The sequence below is a fragment of the Chenopodium album genome, chromosome 3 (genome assembly GCF_948465745.1).
Source record: "Chenopodium album chromosome 3, dcCheAlbu1.1, whole genome shotgun sequence".
Classification (NCBI taxonomy): domain Eukaryota; kingdom Viridiplantae; phylum Streptophyta; class Magnoliopsida; order Caryophyllales; family Amaranthaceae; genus Chenopodium; species Chenopodium album.
The window spans coordinates 8,823,465-8,843,569 of NC_137836.1; the positions used below are offsets into that span (position 1 = coordinate 8,823,465).

The following is a 20,105-nucleotide window of genomic DNA, read 5'->3' on the forward strand; positions in this document are numbered from 1 at the left end:
GGAAGGGGTATGGGTGGCGTCGGTGATTAAGTACAAAATAAAGTTATATTTTGAAAATATGCATTTTAAAAAACGGAGAGAGTATGTAAGTATAAAATAATTAAAATAATTTAAAATTTTGAAAAAAAAAAAAAAATTAATCAATCACAACGCGACATGTGTTCGATATAACCTATGAAACAAATTAACATTTTTTTTATTCAATTTATAGAAGTGTATGTTAAAGGTTATTTTATTTCGAAATAATTAAAATATTTTGAAAAGACTGGTATAATAACTTATTATTGCTGACAATTTCCTTTTTATTTATTTATATTTTTATACTGGTACATTGAAGTATATGACTTTTTTTTTTTTTTTTTTTGAGAAGGTAAGAAAAAATACACATTGAAAAGTCATTCTCACGAGGGGAATTCCTAATGTAAAAGTATATGACTATATAATATGGTAAGTTATTCATTGATAACATACGGAGTATAAACCAAGAAAATAAGATGGAAGTACAAGTACTCTTAGTCTCGTAGAAGAGAGGACAGAAGAAGAAGCACGTGTAGAATGTGGTTAGACGTATCAATGTCAGCAGAGTTGATCTATAAAATTGCTAAATGGTTGACTGCTTGGACCCGTATTTGACTCCAATTCTGCTGCCCCTCTTTAAAGTACTTTTATCAACTTTCTGTCCCCACCATCTTCCAGAAATCCTATTTTCTCTAACAATACCAATAAAACTAGAGATGTTAAAAACTAATCTGATTATAGTAATTCGATTGGAAAATAATTCGAAAAAAACTTAATTTAAATTCGACTTATATAAATATAATAATTTAACATGACTTATTAAAAATAGGTCTAACTTAACTCGACCTCATAAAATTCAATTCAATCATTCCAATTGATGCCTCAAAAAATACAAATAATATGAATTATGTCTCACTTTTCTGTTCAAATTAAAACAAGGTTTGCATGGTCCGCATTAGCCACCATAACTTCTAGAGGAATAATCCTATTCGGTATATTTTGTTACAATTTACAAATTGTTTTATTGATTTTTAAGATATTTAATTTATGTATTAAATATGGAGTATAAAGTTTTTTGAAATTTATATTTGTAAAATAATATAAACTTTGAAATAATGCAATTACTGAAACCATGAATATATTTCTTACAAATTAATGAAATTTTTGTGGGCATTTTTTTTCTAATGCAATGGAGTAATTATTATGGGTCAAAAGTTTTTATTTATTGTAATGACGAAGAAATAAAGTGCTTTCCACCTTCCAAAAATTTTTTTTTTTTTAAAAAAAAAACGAGTATCTAAACATACATTAGAGATTTGAATATCCAACCTTTAAGAAATATGGTTATTTAACTATCTAAGCCAATAATCAATCAGTTATAAATATGAAAATAACTTATATAATATGCAAATCACAAAGACTAATTAAAAAAGAAAAAATGCACTAAAAATATTGAATATATATAATCACAAGGTTTAATTAAAGTAGCAACCCGATACAATGCTCGGACCACACATTAGTTAATTTTTATATATATACAAGATACGTAAAAAATATACTCCCTTCGTTTCAGAATGATGTTCCTGTTTACGTAAGTCGATGCAAATTTTTACCCATATTTGACTGCATATATATTTAATTTCACACTAACAAAAATTATAAAAGTTACATATTAATATGTACTCATCAAGACGAATTAAACTAGATTTCACATTATTATACTTGTTTTTATAGATTGAGAGAAATTTAAAAAATTCTCTCTTTATTTTTAAATGTCAAAGATTCCAAATAGAAAAATCATTGTAAAACGGAGAGAATAGTCAAAATTAATAGATAAATATTGTACAAAGTCAACACATTGTATCTATTATGAACCAGAAGTACTACAAGTATGACCGAAACTATTAAATGGAGTACCACCACCAATACTGTCAAAACGGTTTGACAGTTCGGGTTCGGTTCGGTTTGAAATCGGTTCGGTATTAAATTGGGTCGGTTTGAAATCGGTTTAAGTGTCTCGCGGGTCGGTTTCAGTTCGGTTTAAATAGTTATCGGTTCGATTCGGTTTCGGTTTATTCTTGAGCGGTTTTAATTCGGTTCAGGTTGTAAACGGTTCGGGAAGTAAACGGTTCGGTACAGCCGGGTTGCAGTTTGTTAACGGTTCGGTGTAAACGGTTTTTATACCGGTTCAAACAGTTTTGGGTTGGAAACGGTTTCGAGTTAGAAACGGTTCGGTTCTTTTTCGGTTCAGTTTTATTTTGGTTCGGTTTGTTATCGGGTTTGCCTTTTATACGATTTAATGTTATTCGAATCAGTTCCATTTCACGTTTACTAAATTATGGTTCGGAACGGTTTTTTATTTCAAAAAGTCGATTTTTAATCGGGTCGTTTGGATTCGGGCAGTTAAACGATTTTGGTTTGAAGTTTCATAGTACTTGCTAACCTTTTGCTGGTTAACAAGTTTTATATCAAGCTGAAACTTCATCACTTCATATTTAGGCATTATGCATTATATTATATACAAATTCTCATCGATTTCAAAAATACATATCATGTTATTTCAAGTTTAGTCATACTGATCTTACTAGTTTATTACGAATTAGCGTAGATTATAAAAGTTTAGTGTATTAATGAATTATTATTGTTTTACTATCACATTATTAGCTGCTTCTTATTCAATCAACTAATTGATGTGTCATAATCATGATTTGATGAGTTATTGTGACGTCGAAATTACAGTTTGATTTATAGACGATTCGGTTTGTAAGTGGTTCGGTTTATAAACGGTTCGGTGCAAACGGGTTGCAGTTTGTTAATGGTTTGGTGTAAACGGTTTTTACCTCGGTTCAAACGGTTTCAGGTTGAAAACGGTTTTGGGTTAGAAACAGTTCGGTTCTTTTTCGGTTCGGTTTGATTTCGGTTCGGTTTAGAACTGGTTCTGTTTGTTAACGGGTCCGGTTGTTATACGGTTTGACATTATTCAGATCGGTTCGGTTTCAGGTTTACTTAAATACGGTTCGGGTCGGTTTTCGGTTTTACAAAATCGGTTTTTAATCGGTTCGGTTCTCATTTGGGTCGGTCGGTTTCGGGCAGTTACGGTTTCGGTTTGAAATTTGACAGCACTAACCACCACCAATATGTAACAGAAATAATAAAAATAGACGTTGCAACTTTCATCGTTTGGATGACCCAAGTGTGACAACCGAACCAACCATCTGTCAATTCATAAGAGCACTATTTATACAACTCCCTCAGCAACACAAATTTCTCAAACTCAAATTCAATCACAACACAAACAACTTTTCTCTTTCAAATTTCTACTCTCTAAAAATGAAGAGCTTTTCCCTGCGATTTGTTGTCTTTGTTTTTGTTTTTCTTCTTGCTCTATCATACATAACATCTGCTCGTGTCCTACTACCTAAACTTGAACAAGGTATTTTAATTTCCTTTTTTGATTCCCCAATTTAAGTTTTTTCCTTTATTGATCTGTTTTGTGTATTAAGATGTTTTCTTTCCGTCCTAAATTTAATAGATTAATAGTCACTCTACTAGTTTAAATTACACTAGTACGCAAGTACGTGTGAAAGTGTAACGTAGTGACATCATTCCTGGTGACGCGTTAATTTTGTATTTTTATACGTATTTCTAATTCTAAGTTTTAGTTCTGACATTTACATGTAATGATCAATACAGGTAAACAAGAATTGGAGATCAAGACTAATGCTGCCAAAATGGAGGATGTATCCAATGTGAGCCCTATCCTCATTCCCTCTTTCTTTTTAGTCATGTTCATTAGTTGATATAATGACAATGAATTTCAAAACCCTTGTTTATTACAAGTATCAATTACTTTGCAATTGTCAATATTAATAATTTTCACGGCTGTCAAAAAAAATTGACAGTGGTGAAAAGTAATCACAAAATATATTATAGAAATAAGCAATATTGACACTTTGACACTCATTAAGGGCCTATTTTCTTCCGCTTAATTTCAATTCAGTTCAGTTCAGCTCCAATCAGTTCAATTTAGTATCTAATTTCCCTCTCTCAACAATTCATTTAACTCTATTCAGTTCAGTTCAGTTCAACTCTAATTAGTTCAGTTCAGTTTAGTTTAACTCCAATTAGTTCAGTTCAGTTTAGTAAATTAGAACAAACTTTAATTTTAAATTTTTCTACACAATTAGCAATAAAGACACTTTGACAGTAGCTAATTTTAAATTGTGGTGCAGCTGATGGGGTTAGATGAGATCGAAGTATGCAGGAATAAAGGAGAAGATTGCAATGCTGAAAGGAAACTGCTTGCGGAGGCTCATTTGGATTACATTTACACCCAAAAAATTGACAGCCCTTAAAATTGTGCTACTATTTACTAAGGATAATAATATTATAGTAGACATGAAATAGTAACTAAATGAATGTGACTTCATGCAAACTAGAAAGTGTTAGAAGGCTGTATTGCCAGTATATTATACATAGTTCATGCAATATGTATGGCAGGAACTCAGGAAGTATCAAACACCAAATAGTGGAAAGGCATCAATCATATCATATGACATAGTTCATAAATCATAATATTCCTATATTATCAATAATATTGCAATTTGGAATCTCGAATTTTTTTTTTTTTTCAATTGTTCATACAAATATAATTTTCATTTGATCTTGGTTGTTTGAAATTAAAACATATTTAACATTTGTCTTCCGCAGTCCACTAAACATGGATACTAAAAACTAAATAAACCTGATGCAAGGGGATTCAAATGAACAAAGAATAGAGAGAAATAGAGAAGATAGAGTAAAGAGAGAGGAAGTTGATCTATTGCTATAAAACACAGAACAATCTTTTCTTACAGAATAAGGCAACCCTACTAAGAGCATAAATACATATTATGGGAGGAAGCTTCCTAAACAGTCCCAGCTAATCATTAGCACTGAAAACAAAATAGCAGTAACAATACACAATATTCCCTCCAGCTGGCAGAGCACGACAGGACAGAGAGCACCTTAGGAGCTGGCACCTTAGCTGATATAATCAGAGACTGATTAGAAAGGATTCCTACCCTTATTACCCCCCCTCAAGCTAAGTGGTGGATGAAGATACAACACCTAGCTTGAGTAGAAGATCATTGTGTTGTTTGACAGGAAGTATTTTGGTTAGGATATCAGCAAGCTGGTCCCTGGAATTGACATGTTGAGTGATGAGAGATCCGTTTTGAACCATGTCCCTTACATAGTGACAGTCTATTTCAACATGCTTAGTTCGTTCATGGAGCACTGGGTTTGCAGCTATTGCAATTGCAGCTTGACTATCACTCTTTAGAAGAACAGGACCTAACTTAGATAAGCCAAGATCCTTGAGCAAAAATCAAAGCCAAGTCACTTCACAAGCTGTCAGAGCCATGGCTCTATATTCAGCTTCAGCAGTAGACCGAGCAACTAGGGACTGTTTCTTAGCTCTCCATGAGATTGGTGAATCACCAAGTTGAATACAGTAACCAGTAGTAGATCTTCTGGTGTTAGGACAACTTGCCCAATCACTGTCTGAATAAGCTGTGAGAATGGTTGCAGATGATGATGCCAGCAAAACTCCTAGATTCTTAGTACCAACTAGATATCTAAGTAATCTTTTGGCAGCTTGCATATGAACTGAAGTAGGAGAGTGCATGAATTGACTCAAGATCTGCACTGAGAAAGCAATGTCATGTCTTGTCTCAGTGAGATAAATTAGCTTGCCAATGAGTTGCTGATACAGAGCAGGATTAGAGAGAATAGATCCTTTGGTTGCAGTGAGTTTGAGATGTGAATCCATAGGCAGTTTGAGTGGCTTAGCATCAAGCATGCCCTGATCCTTCAAAAGATCAGTGACATACTTTCTTTGTGAAATAAATATTCCTCTTTCTGATTGGTCAATCTCAAGACCAAGAAAATATCAAAGTTTGCCCAGATCCTTCATGTGAAAGTGAGTTGATAACAGGGTCTTGAGATGAGTGATTTCTGCAAAATCATTTCCTGTGATCAAAAGATCATCAGCATAAACCAAGATGACTGTGATTGAATTTGTAGTATTCTTGATGAAAAGGCTATAATCTGCTTTTGATTGTTTATAGCCAAAAGATAGAAGAGTGGAAGAGAGTTCTAGAACCATTGCCTAGGAGCCTGTTTGAGGCCATAGAGAGACTTTACCAATTTGCAGACCAAATTAGAGCCTTTTGGCAAAGAACTTGTACCATTTACAGAGATTCTGCTACCATGAGATGTATACCCCTGGGGAAAGGACATATACACATCCTCATTGAGATCACCATGCAAGAAAGCATTTGTCACATCCATTTGCACTGTTATCCAATTGTTCATTGCTGCAACAGCAAGAAGAGCTCTGACAGTTGTCATTTTTGCAACTGGTGCAAAAGTTTCTGCATAGTCAATTCCATACGGTTGTCTACAGCCTAGAACCACAATTCTAGCTTTGTGTCTTTCAATCTCTCCATTTGGCTTGAATTTTGTCTGATAGACCCATTTGCTTCCTATCACCTTTTTTCCAGGTGGAAGAGTGGTGACAATCCAGGTGTTATTCTTTTCACACTGATCAAGTTCTTAGTTCATAGCTTCAACCCAACATTTTTCAGCCACAGCATGTTTGAAATGAGTTGGATCAGAAGTTCCTGCAAGTGTGGTCATGAAACAGTGAAATTTTGGTTTTATTTTTTGCTCAGCTAGATTTGCAATCTGTTTATTTGCTATATTTTCTGGTATGACATAGTCTCTCCACCAGTTAGATGGTTTAGACACTCTGGAACTTTGTCTTGGCTGGTGTTCTGGGTGCAGGGTTATGTTTGAGAGAGTATTTGTGGGTTCATTTGGAGAAGAGTGAGTGATTTGTGGTGATGAGATAGAAGTGGAATTTGGTTCTTCGTTTCTTCAGAAGAATCTGCATTCTGAGAATCTGAGGTGTCATTGTGAGTAACATTAAGCATATCATCAAAAATAGCAGAATTGTGTTTGGTGTTAGGGTCTGAGTATGTGGCTAGAAAATTTGGGAAAGGTTTCATGTATGTGTCAAGGGATTGAAGTTGGAATGGGAAAATGGTTTCATGGAAAATTACATCTCTAGAGATGAACATTCTCTTGGTCTAAATGTCAAGCATTCTATAACCTTTCTGAGTAGCAGGATAACCCAAGAACACACAAGCAATACCTCTAGGCTGAAATTTGTCTTTGACAAGAGAGGGATTTGCAGCAAAAGCCAAACACCCAAACACCTTTAAATGTTCATAGTTAGGAGCATATTTGAACAACTTCTCATAGGGAGTTTTATTGTTCAAGACGGGAGTTGGCAATCTGTTAATAATATGAACTGCAGTCATAACACATTCACCCCAATAAGAAAGAGAAAGTCCAGCTTGAAATCTTAGAGTCCTGGAAATATCAAGGATGTGTCTATGCTTCCTTTCCACTTTTGCATTCTGTTGAGGTCTGTCTACACATGATGTCTGATGCACTATTCCCAATTCTGCAAAGAAAGCTTGGCAAGGTCCATCATCAAACTCTAAGGCATTATCTGACCTTAGGAATTTGATTTTGGAATTGAAGTGAGTTTGAGCATAATTACAGAATGATTTCAGCTGAGATAAAGCATCAGACTTGTGTTGAAGCAAATACACCCAAGTGTTTCTAGAATAATCATCCACAATAGTGAGAAAGAATCTGTATTTTCCTCTAGTGCACACCTTATATGGACCCTAGATGTCCATATGTATTAATTCAAAGGGTGAGGAAGCATGTGAACTACTCAACTGGTAAGGCAGCTTTGTGAATTTGGCCATAGGACAGGTAACACATACTTGACTATTCTCATTAATAGTTCTTTTTACACATGGTATATGTTTCAGCTTTCCTAGGGAAGCATGTCCCAGCCTATGATGCCATATGGAAAAAGAATCACTTTCACATGTTGTCTTAGTTTTTTCTTTGAGACATGCATTAGTTTTGCAAGTTGGAGCTTCAGCAACAGCATCAAATGGAACATCAAGCAAGAAATACAACCCATTTCTTGCCCTGCCAACTCCTTTCACCTTTTTAGTGAGAGTGTCTTTGATCACACAGTGTGTTCCATAGAAATTAACCTCACAGTTAGAGTCCTTTGTGAGTTTAGGAACAGAGAGCAAATTATACTTGAAATTAGGAACAACAAGTACATTCTTCAGAGTGAGAGAGTTATTAAGTTCAGCATATCCAGTATGAGATATATCAGCAGAATCTCCAGTAGGCAAGATGATTTTTGGATGATTCTTAGTTATCAAAGGATCAGAGAGATGAGTTATAGAAGATGTCATATGATCAATGCACCTGAGTCAATTATCCACTCAGTTGAAGCTGATGTTGCAGTGTTATAGGACACCATACCAGAGAAGTTGGTGTCTATTTCTTCATCAGTATCACTGTCCTTAACAACTCCACTAGAGGATGGCATGAGCTTGAGAAGCTGCTGAAATTGTTGTTATGTGAAAGTTATACTGCCAGCACCTTGACTCCCAACCTGAGCCACAGCAGCAAGCTTGGGAGCTGTCTTAGCATTATTCCATTTCTGGTCAAGAATTCTGACATTAGATTTAGGTGCAACTGTAGGTTTATGCTTGGAATGCCAGCTAGGATAACCTATGACTTTCCAACATCTGCTTTGTGTATGCCCTTTGCCCCCACAGGCTGAACATATCATAGTTCTTCCAGGAGGATATGAAGAATTCTTGCTATACATAGCATATGTGTCCTGCTCAGATTTTTGCAGCACTTCTCTTTGACTCTCTTTTTGTTGTAATATAGAGCAGGCAGTGTCTACAGTGGGTAAGGGTGTCATCATAAGCAGCTGAGTTCTCATTGCACTATAATAATCATCAAGACCATTGAGAAATTGAAAGAGTCTACTTTCTTCCTGGTACTTACTTATAGTGTTCAGCAGATTTCTCATTTCAGCAGAAGATTCAGAAATAATAGGCATAACATTCATGGAATCCAGCTCTTCCCATAGACTAGTCATAGCAGTATAATAAACATTTATAGCATTATTATTCTGTCTAAGACTGTACAGGTCCTTGTTAAGTTTATACTTCCTAGACCCATTAGCCATAGAGAAACGTTTTCAAGTTATATCCATATTTCTCTAGCACTATTGACATATAACACAAACTTCTTAATATTATCAGAAAGACAAGTATGGATCCAAGAAATTACCATAGAGTTGCATGTATCCCACTGATCTGTTTTTACAGGATCAGTTGCATAAGCAGATCTGAGTACAGTGCCCAGAACAAAACCAATCTTCTTCTTAGAAGTTAGAGCAATCTCCACGGATCTCCTCCATGATCTGTAATCACTTGCTCCAGTGAGCTTATCAACAGAGATGGTATAAGAACCATCATTGGGATGCAGATACAAAACACTATTAGTGTCAGCAGCCATAAAGATTGATTTTTTAAGAAGAAAAATGTGAGATTTGTGCAACTAACACAGAAAGATTTGTTCTTTGTGATTAAATATCCCGATGTTGTATCTATGGCTGTGATACCATAAAAACTAAATAAACCTGATGCAAGGGGATTCAAATGAACAAAGAATAGAGAGAAATAGAGAAGATAGAGTAAAGAGAGAGGAAGTTGATCTATTGCTATAAAACACAGAACAATCTTTTCTTACAGAATGAGGTAACCCTGCTAAGAGCATAAATACATATTATGGGAGGAAGCTTCCTAAACAGTCCCAGCTAATTATTAGCACTGAAAACAAAATAACAGTAACAATACACAATATTCCCTCCAGCTGGCAGAGCACTACAGGACAGAGAGCACCTTAGGAGCCGGCACCTTAGCTAATATAATCAGAGACTGATTTGAAAGGATTCCTACCCTTATTAGATACGATTGGAAGAACTGGGATAAAAAGGTCAAAAGCAAGACAAACAGCTAAAGGGTCTAATACAATTAAAGAAAAGGCCGAGTTTAGGATGATGGAGTGTAGGATAATGTAGTTAACAATGCCTATTGGCATAACAAGAACAAGACATGCATGTATGTGACTTAGTATACTCAACAATAACCTCTGTCTCTCCTTAAGAAAAAAGATTGCGAACGCATAATGAACCCTGAAATTTATGTTTGAAGAATTGAAGGTCATCTTCACTATGAATTTTTCAAAGCAATGTTGTTCTTTAATTGAGGATACTAAGTCACAAAGTTGTAATGGGAAGGTAAGGCCACACAATCTAATAGTACTTCGTAAAAGATGGATATAGTTGCAAAGCCCTATCCCGGTCTATATCTTTAGAAGACCAGTCAAAAATTATGTCAAAGACTAAAAAATGATCGATTCACCATTGTCACAAAGATCATATAATGCAATACCTTTAAAAGAACAAGTTCTATGTTGGGAGGACATTGTAATTGACCACGTGATGCCGTAGTAGAAGAATGAAAATTTTATAGTAGTCATTTGAATTATGACTACCATAATGTTTTCATGATTATATAGTTCATCATAATTAACATATTTTTTCCAAGTAATTAATTATATTACTTTATTTTAGGTATAAAATAGTTATTATCAACAATTTTTTTATTGATCAAATTTTTAGTTTCATTTAGGAAAATTTTCAAAAAACCACCCAAAAATGTGATCAATTTCTAACTAACCACCCAAAAAAAAATTATTTTAAAATACCACCCACTAAATTAATTTTTTGCCCACCCAATTTGAAAATCCGGTGGCTTTTTAACTTGTGGGGCCTAGTTTAGTTATTTCCCTTTTTTTTCCCTTTTCTTTCGACTTCATTGTCTTTCACTCTCTTTCTCATTCAATTCTCCCAACTAACCCTATTCTACAATCAATTTTCAATCCTTTTTCCAGCGAATTCCCCCTTTCTTCATAAATTGTTGTGCATTGTTCAATTCAGAACCCTAAATTCGTCATTAAAACCCTAATTGTACTTGCAGCAGGAATTAATCTAGAGTAATTGCTTGAAGTGGGGTTGTTTAATTGCAAAAAAGTCGCCATCTTTTGTTGTTTACTGGGTACTAGGAGCTTAGGTGAGGAACCTGACAATAGCTCAGTGCAATGGCGTCGAAAGAGGTAAGCAATTTTGTTGTTTGTGTTTAATGTTGAAGGATGTTGGTTGTTGATGGTATATTTGCAATTATGTGGAAAGTTAGGGTTGTTTGTGTATTTGATTGAGTTATGTATTCTATTACTGTAATTGTTGTTGAATTATTTAATTAGGGATGTACTTAGGAGAGTGAATTAGGCGAATTGTTTACTACTACTATGTGTAACACAGTTGCATTTTTTGTGCATGTGAATTGGGTTGAAAGTGCTTAATTTTGCTTTATAAAATGAACAGGTTGTTGCTGATGTTGAATATGTAGTTGTTAAGGTTAGACTAGGGGGGATGTTTGTGAACAAAATAATAAAGGAAAAGACATTGTGTGGGTATGAGGGTGGCTTTGAATATTGGAGTTACAAGTGTAAAGTTAGTGAGATGTCTGTGAACTTTGCTAGGGAATCTTGCATTTAGGGCTTTGTGAAGTTAGATATGCATGTGCCAAGGCTGTTCAATGTTTGGTATAAGATAAAGGGGAGGACTTGGTCAACTGGGAAAAAGGAGATTGTGAGTGATATTGATGTCCAAGGCTTGCTAGAGACAAAAAACAAGGATAAGGTTGTTATAGTGTATTGTACTAGCCCTGAAGTGAGTACTGTACAACCCACCCAAAAAACAAAAGTCAAACCTAAGCCCACTGAAGTGAGGAGGAGCCCTAGGTTTAAGCAGCAGTTGGAAATTAAAGACAAAGAGGAGGCAGAAAAAACCAGCAAAGGGGTAGACAGGGTTGATGAGCATACTGAGAACACCACCACCAAAAAGAAACTGTTCTCAGAGAGTGTGAAAGGGAAGAACAAATTGGGTGAAGAGGAAGGTAAGGGTGAAGATGAAGGTACTTCTAGGCCAACAGGGAAGAAGGGAAAGGGGAAAGCAAAGGGAAAAGCAAAAGGGAAAAGGAAGAAGAAGTGTAAGAGTGAGGTGGAGTTGGATTCAGACTTTGGATCTGATTCATCAAGCTCTGATTATTGTTCTGATACTACCATAGAGTGGGAAGTTAGGGAAGAAGAGGGGGATTTTGAAGAGGGGGAGTTTCAAGATCTAGATGATAGTGTGGGCAAGATATTAGCAAAAGTGAATGCTAGTTTACAGTGTGTGCAAGATGACAGTGATAAAGAGCTGCAGATCCCTGAGTACAACCTTAACAGTTGTAGACACCCAAATGTGTCTCCCCAAAACCAAACCCAGTGATGAATACCTTTCACGTTGAACCATAATCGAATGAGGTGAAAGTGTAAAAAGTCTAGTGTTGCGGTTAATTTTTGTTAAAAATTCTTTCTTTCTGTTTTCGAAAACCCACTCTATTTTATGAAAACGTTCATTCCAGTTTAGCTTGGTCCATGATAAGGGTCCAATAATGATGTAGTTGGATGGGTCTTGAAAAGACCTTTCCAACGATATATTATAAGCCCAATTCTGATGGATAATGAGGAAGTTATGGCCAAAATACTAAACTGGGCCCAAACCGGATTTTACCTACGACCCAATGATCATGAGGAGGGTCCAAAGGTTTAATCCTATTCCTAAACTAATTAGGATTGATTAGAATCTTCTATAAGTTTCTAAAATATCTTAATTATCCTTTTTTGAAAAGATAAGATTAAGGAATTTGATTTAAATATAAACTTTCCTTTTTTATAAAACTTTCCTTTTTTAAAGTCCTAATTCTATTCGGATTTAAACATGTTCAAAGACAGTCAGATATTATTTTCGTGCCTTATATTTTTTATCCAAATTTTATATGGTTGGATAGATCTTGAAATTATCTTTCCAATGATATATTATAATAATAATTCCGAGCTATAACGGAAAAGATATGAATAAGATATCAAACTCTATCCAAAACTGACACCGTCTCACTATTTCGTTCATATCTTTTATTCTACAATATATTTTAATCTGATTCTAATTGGGTTAGAAAGTAGACTTCAAGATCTTTCCAACGACATCTTATTCATCTTATTCCAATTCCTGGATCAAAAGATATGATAAAAACAAAATCCGCAAAAACTGATGTCTACGAGTTTTATTTCGATTCGAATTTGGATTCTTTTCTTAATTCTTCGACCCTCTTTTTTCCTATAAATAGAGGTAATATCTCCCCTTTTTCAATAACCAACTCTCATCAAGATTTTCTTGATTACTCTCTCTCTCTTTTCTAAACTAGCCTTTTCTCAAATAAATAATTCCGCATTCGCAAGATCTAGAAACACCTAGCCATATTCGAAGTTGTCTTCGCCCTAGACGTGAAAGGTTTTAATTTCTGAGGGTTTGGTCCCAAATCTCTCTTTTAATTATTTAATTTAATTGTTTGTTTATTACTTTCCTTGAAGTTACTAACGTGTGTATTTTGTTATTAGAAAGAGGTACGAGGCATCCAAGTAAGTACTTTATTGATTTATTGATTTTATGATGTAGAAATCATGCTTAGATTGTTATTATGATATTCCTAGTATCATGTCTAGGGTAATTTTAATATTAAATATGATTGCTATGATGTCTTTTATTCTCTTCCTAATATTTATTCATGTTAGTATCATGCTAGGGCTAAAGATTTGATTTTTATTGCTTAGTGACATGCTAGGGTTTGTTATTAATCTTGTTAGTATCATGCCTAGGATCTTGCTATTATTATGCTTTAATATTAACATGAGCATGATTATGATTTTAATTGTTATAATTTATGATGAATATTATTATTATTATTATTTTGATAACGATTATAATTATTATGATATTGATTATTGTGTTGCTTGATACATTATTTATTCTTTGTTGCTTGATCACACCTTTGATGCATGTTAAAGGGAATTGGTACTTGTAATCACGCTTAATAAGATAATTAATAATCTTATTAGGGTTAATTTTGATTATAATTCAAGTGATCGCCAATAATAGATTTGTTTGTGCATTAATATTCAACCAACATAGATTAAACAGGTTTAGGGTTAATCATATTGATTGCTTGTTAATCAGAAAGCGCACATGAATACGATCAGAATAAAGTAGATACCTATTATTAGGGCAGGTTCAATCTCTTTTAGGTTGGATTTGTACCATCATCCCCGAACCCTTATTTGGTTCATGACCTTATGGAGTTGACGATCTCTTGGATCGTTAAGGGGTGTAACCTTCACCTCGTGATGGTTTACAAGTTCCTTAAAAACTTGTTGGCGACTCTTTTGCTCTATCTTCTTCCCTTTTGGACGCCACCATACTTTAGTGTATGATCACAGTGGGGTTCAAGCTAGTGGGGTTTTAAAGGCTTGAAATTATTCCCTGCAACAGTGAACTGTTGAGAAAGGAGGTTACTGTAGAGAGAGAGTTCACATCTGATTATGAGGAGTTGGATAGCCCTAGAGGTTCTGATAAGGAGCAAGACAATTGTCCAACTTTCCATCCACAGACTGACTTCAAAAAATCCATTGAATTGGTCAAAGGTCAGAAGTTCCAGAACAAAAAACTTCTGAGGAGAGTGTTAAGGGCTCATGCAATTGAGAATAGGTATGAGTATTGGTATTTGCACAATGACGGTACCAAAGTAACTATTCAGTGCAGAAGGAGGTGTCAGTGCAAGTGGAATGCTAAGAAGTGCAAGCTACCTAAGTGTACTTGTGTAGGGGGGAGAAGATATCACTTTAGGGTAGTTGCAAGGAGGTCTGTGAACCAAGACTATTGGAAGATTAAGAGTCTGAATTTGAAGCACAAGTATTTAAGAGTTAGGAGCAATTTAAATCTGACTGCTGAATTTTTAGCTGAGAAGTACCTTGAGGATTGGAGAAGTGATCCAGGCTGGAAAATAAAGAGCTTTAGGAGGAGGGTTTTAAGTGACACTGGCATTGAAATTACATACAACAAGGCTTGGATGGCTAGGGCTAGGGCTAAGTTGATGATATATGGATCAGCAGCAGAGCAGTATGCTAAAGTTTGGGACTATGGGAAGGCTGTCATTAAGTATAGCCCTGGTACTGTGTGCAATGTTGTAGTAGAAGGAGTTGACCAGCCTGAGCCTCCTCAATTCCTGAGAATGTTCATTTGCCTTGCACCTATGGCAAGAGGTTTCCTGTCAGGCTGCACGCAGACCACTTATTGGAGTTGATGGGTGCCATCTCAAAGGCCCTTATCCTGGTCAAATACTAGTTGTAGTTGGTAAATATGGCAATATAACATATATCCTATTGCCTGGGCAACAGTTGAGATTGAGAACACACACACTTGGGTGTGGTTCTTAGAGAGTTTAATGAAAGCCTTGAAGGATGAAAATCAAGGCCTTAGTTATACCTTTATGTCTGATAGGCAAAAGGTATACTTCTAAACATTGCACTTAATTTTTTGTTATTCCAAAGATTCATTATTTAATATTGGCTAACTGACTAATCTTATGGTTGTCTTTTTTTAATAGGGTTTACTAGAAGCTATGGAGCAGGTGGTGCCTTATACAGACAAAAGGTATTATGTGAGGCATATATGGGCAAACTTCAAGTTACAATTTAGTGGTGCAACTTTCAAGGAGTTGTTTAGGTCAGCAGCTAGGGCAACAACTTTGGTATGTTTCTACATTGTTATGGGTGTTTAACTGATTAAATCCATGTGTCTGTGTTATGCAACTATGTATTTGACATTGAAATATGTGTTGTCTTTCTATGTGACTGTGAATTTGTGTAATCTGTTTCTATAGATTGTATGTTTTCAGTCAACTTTTATGTGTTTTTATGTTGTCTGACTATGTGTATTTGATGGATGTGTGTGGTGTTCCTTGTTTAGTTTGACTTTGAAGTGGCAATGGAATCAATTAAGTTTCTGTCTGAAGAAGCATATGAATATCTAGCTGAGATCCCAGCTCAACACTGGTCCAGACATGCATTTAGTTCATTCCCAAAGTCTAACATGTTACTCAACAATGTATGTGAGACTTTAATGCGGTCATCAAAGAAGCAAGGGATAAGCCAATTTTGACTCAGATGGAGTGGCTTAGGAGGTACATGATGAAAAGGGACCATGACAAATGGGAGAGTTATCAGGAAATAGAAGGAAAGGTTGTTCCTTATGTGAAGAAGACATTTCAAAGGATAGAACCTGCTGCTAGACAATGCATTGTGCAGATTTCAAGGGGTGATAGTTATGAGGTAGAGTTGAACTCAGACCTAGTGACAGTTGATCTCAGCAAACAGACATGCTCATGCTACCATTGGGAGCTAACAGGCATCCCTTGTGTGCATGCATATGCATGCATCATGGACAAGAGGGCTGACCCTGAAGATTATGTGGACAGTTCATATCTTATGTCCACTTATATGCATGCATACAGGTTTGAAGTGGCAGTTATGCCTGGTCCACATCATTGGGAGAAGGTGAAGCTGAGGCAACCTCTGCCACCAGCAGTAAAATTCAACCTGGGAGGCCAAAGTCAAAAAAGAGGAAGTTGGAGAAAGGGGAAGTGGTTGGTAGTAACCAGCAAGAGCAGCAACATTTGAAAAGGAGGAGCACTTGCAAGAACCGTGGGCAATTGGGACACTATGTTAAGACATGCAAAAACCCATATATGGCACCTGTAGTTGTCTCATCCCCAAAAAAAGAAGGTGGAATACCTGCTGTGCATAGTGAATGGGTGAATGACCAAAGGAAGAAGAAAGCAGAAAGAGCTTTGAAAAAGGTACAAAATATCCAAAATATCAGTGATTTTGGGAGATATATGTTTATTGTTGAGTATCATCCTAATTATTGTTGTTTTTGGAGATTTGTGTTTATTGTTGAGTATCATCCTAATTATTGTTAATTTGGCTTTGCAGAGTGCCCTTGGTGACCCAACAGTATTGCTAATAGGAGGTTCCCTCAGGAAGATCAGCAGAAGAAGCAGCAGAGTCACACTCAGCACACTACTCACCAGTCTCAAAGTCAGTAGACTCTACATCAAGAGCAGCCTCAGAGTCAGCATCAGCAGAGTCAGCAACAACAGCAGAGTCAGCAACAACAGCAGACTAACCACCATCAGCTGAGCCATCTCAGTCAAGCCTCAGCAAAAACAGCTCCCACTACCTCAGCCAGACCACCCAAAACCAAGATGAAGCCTCTTAGACTTAGGAAGTAGGCTGTTAGCTCAGAGCAGCCTCTTAGAATTAGGAAGTAGCTTCTACATACCCATATATTTGATTATGGTTGCTAAATGTAATTTTACTACATTAATGATGTGGCTGTATTTTATATGAGCTACAAGACAGTTTAAGTTTTAGTATTTTGGACATAAGTGGATGGATTGTTAATTGAGTCCCTTATGTTTTGAATTTGACAATAGCACTGATATAGTGCATTATTAGTTGAAATATATGGGTCATTTTGCTGGTTTTTTAAACCATTTGCATAGTTATTCAGTTGCTGGTATTTTAAACCTTTTGCATAGTTATTCAGTTGCTGGTATTTTAAACCATTTGACTAACTAATAATGTCAACTACTCACAAGAACAATAAGACAAACTAAAACAAGTTATTTTCATTGATAACATAAGAGTACCATTACAAACACTCTTGCTTTAACACCACCTCCCACTTAAACCATTTTATTCATTACAAGATAACCTAGGACAACCAACAAAACATAACACAACACAACTAAATAAACTTGGAGCTTGTTGTCACAACCACTGTTTTTGATCATTTTCTTCCTATCACCAGTGAGGGCCTTGCATTTCAGTTGTAAGGTGTCAACCTCATCAAGCAAACACCTTCTCTGGCAGTCAAGTCATCCACATCCCTTTTCAATGAGTTGATTTCACCTTTCATCAACTTTTTGTCAAGGAGCAGTTGGTTAATGACATCTCTTTGCCAATCAGTCTCATCTTCATTGTCCACCCATTCAAAACTCTTACACCCCCTTGTTTCAGTTTTAGGGTCATAGGACTTGCAAGCCCTAAATTTCCTCCCAGGGTTCTCATTTGTCCAAGAAGTCAATTTTGCTAAAGGCAATCCACAATTGCATTTCCTCTAGTTTGTGGGAGATGAGTTATTCCATGACATCTTGATCCCTGCAATACAGCATAACAGTACTTAGTTTAACCAACAACTTACATCAATTAAACAAAGATTCAACCACATAAACATATCCTCAATCACACATACTCACTATGGTGGTTGCCCTCCATAATGAGGGTAACCAAGGGGGGCATGTACCATTCTGTTTCATCCTGTACTCCAACATACAGTCAGCCAAAAACCCAGGATCATCTGTGGTCCCAACATGTATGGTGTACACCTCCTTAATTATTAGGTAACCTCCTAATCATCTTGAACACATCCCCATCATCTTCTAAATTCCTAAACTTCCCTTTATACACATACTGGAATGTAGGGTGCAACAGTTCAACTGATCCTTCTAATGGATCATCCATCTCACAAAGTTGATCATCAAATTCTATAGCTGTATCCAGCAAGTTACTTCTGCCTACTTCATATTCAATGTCTATAGTTACACTTAAATACTTAAATCTGAGAACAATCTTATTCTCCTCCATTTCTACCACAACAATTACAACAACAAACAAACACAAAGAACAAGGTTACAAATAAAGCAAACTTAACTGTAATTGAAAGGAAAAACCACAATTCAGTACTACCACATACCCTAATTGCCAAAATATCACAATTAAATCGTGTACATGCAAAAACCCTAATTAATGAATCCCACAAATTCCCCCAATTAACATTTTGCAAGAACCCTAATTTTTCCAGATAATTGAGATTACCTTGCGCGAATTCAAGTTATGTCGTTGCTGCAGATGCAAATGCAAATGCAAATGCAATTAGAAGCAAGCTTAATTTTGTGTAATTTGGGGATAAATTTTGTTTAGGATCAAAATTTGAATAAGGAATAGACTTTTATAGGAAAAATCGGGGGAAGAAAACAAATAAAAGCATAAACTAGCCGTTAATAGCCGTTATGTGGGCCCCACAAGTTAAAAAGCCACCAGATTTTCAAATTGGGTGGGAATCTGAGCAAAAAATTAATTTAGTGGGTGGTATTTTAAAATAAATTTTTTTTTGGGTGGTTAGTTAGAAATTGATCACATTTTTGGGTGGTTTTTTGAAAATTTTCCTTTCATTTATGTAATTTTTATTCTTATTTTATAGTTTCTCGAAAAATATTTACTTTATGTTGGATTGAAAAATTCAAAAAATATATTTGCATTGTAGATATAATAAGACTAATTGTGGCTATTTTATAACGTGAAAAAATAAACCAATCATATTTGTATATCATTAAATAATATGGTAGTCATTTTTCAAACGACTACTATAAAAACATCCGTAGAAGAAAGAAAGTCTTGTATTATTGTGATCCTGCTGTGTAGTGGATCATTGTTGGAGATAGGCAGGACTCTTTTTAGCTGTGAAAATTTCTTATTTTTTGAAATTAAAATTATGGCTTTTTCCCCTTTGGTTCATTTAATAGCTCTATTGACAGACTTTGTCAGTTTGTCTAGCATTCTCAACTTCAGTTAATTGTCTTGCATTCAATTTGGAGTTTTCCTTAATTGTGCCTTGCCTTTGAGGCTTTGAAGATGTAATAGACGCTATTTAGTGGCGATTTTTACTTCATGCCTTTTTCCCTTGACCAAAAAATTAAAGAGCTTGTTATATACACCTGGGTATACCGCACACCAATGAATATTTATTCTCATTTTGATAATTGCTTTTAATTTTATCATCAAATGAAGAACAAAAACTAACCTTAGGTTAGTTTAGTGTACGGTACACCCAAATGTATATAATAAATTCTAAGAAATTAAAAATAAAAATAATTTAATCCTGTACATAGGTTTGTCAATTCTTGGCAAGCTAGAAGTTCCAATGGCAGCTATAGACAAATTAATTATGCTGTATGGGTTATCTTGGATTCTCGGTGCCCATATGACAAATGACCCTTTTTGTAGAGGTAGCACGTTAGAAG

At 35.3% G+C, this 20,105-nt stretch overlaps 2 protein-coding genes across 2 annotated transcripts; one reads left to right on the forward strand and one right to left on the reverse strand.

The window, feature by feature from the left end:
- The first annotated feature begins 3,248 nt into the window (after positions 1-3,248).
- LOC145611339 (uncharacterized) lies at positions 3,249-4,628 on the forward strand. The gene is made up of 3 exons (XM_081666660.1): positions 3,249-3,451; positions 3,712-3,767; positions 4,251-4,628. The coding sequence occupies exons 1-3, from the start codon at positions 3,349-3,351 to the stop codon at positions 4,371-4,373; spliced, it is 282 nt and encodes a 93-aa protein (XP_081522786.1). The 5' UTR covers positions 3,249-3,348; the 3' UTR covers positions 4,374-4,628.
- Positions 4,629-9,162: 4,534 nt separating this feature from the next.
- On the reverse strand, positions 9,163-9,477 carry LOC145624808 (uncharacterized). Its single transcript, XM_081677896.1, has one exon. It carries the CDS (start codon positions 9,475-9,477, stop codon positions 9,163-9,165), a length of 315 nt encoding a protein of 104 aa, XP_081534022.1.
- Between the last annotated feature and the right edge of the window lie 10,628 nt (positions 9,478-20,105).

What these genes read in the sequence shown, in the direction of transcription:
- LOC145611339 (XM_081666660.1), top strand. Translation starts at nt 3,349, where the DNA reads ATGAAGAGCTTTTCCCTGCGATTTGTTGTCTTTGTTTTTGTTTTTCTT. An exon ending in ACTACCTAAACTTGAACAAG is followed by an intron (nt 3,452 to 3,711) that starts GTATTTTAATTT and finishes TGATCAATACAG; the next exon opens with GTAAACAAGAATTGGAGATC. An exon ending in AAATGGAGGATGTATCCAAT is followed by an intron (nt 3,768 to 4,250) that starts GTGAGCCCTATC and finishes ATTGTGGTGCAG; the next exon opens with CTGATGGGGTTAGATGAGAT.
- LOC145624808 (XM_081677896.1), bottom strand. Translation starts at nt 9,477, where the DNA reads ATGGCTGCTGACACTAATAGTGTTTTGTATCTGCATCCCAATGATGGT.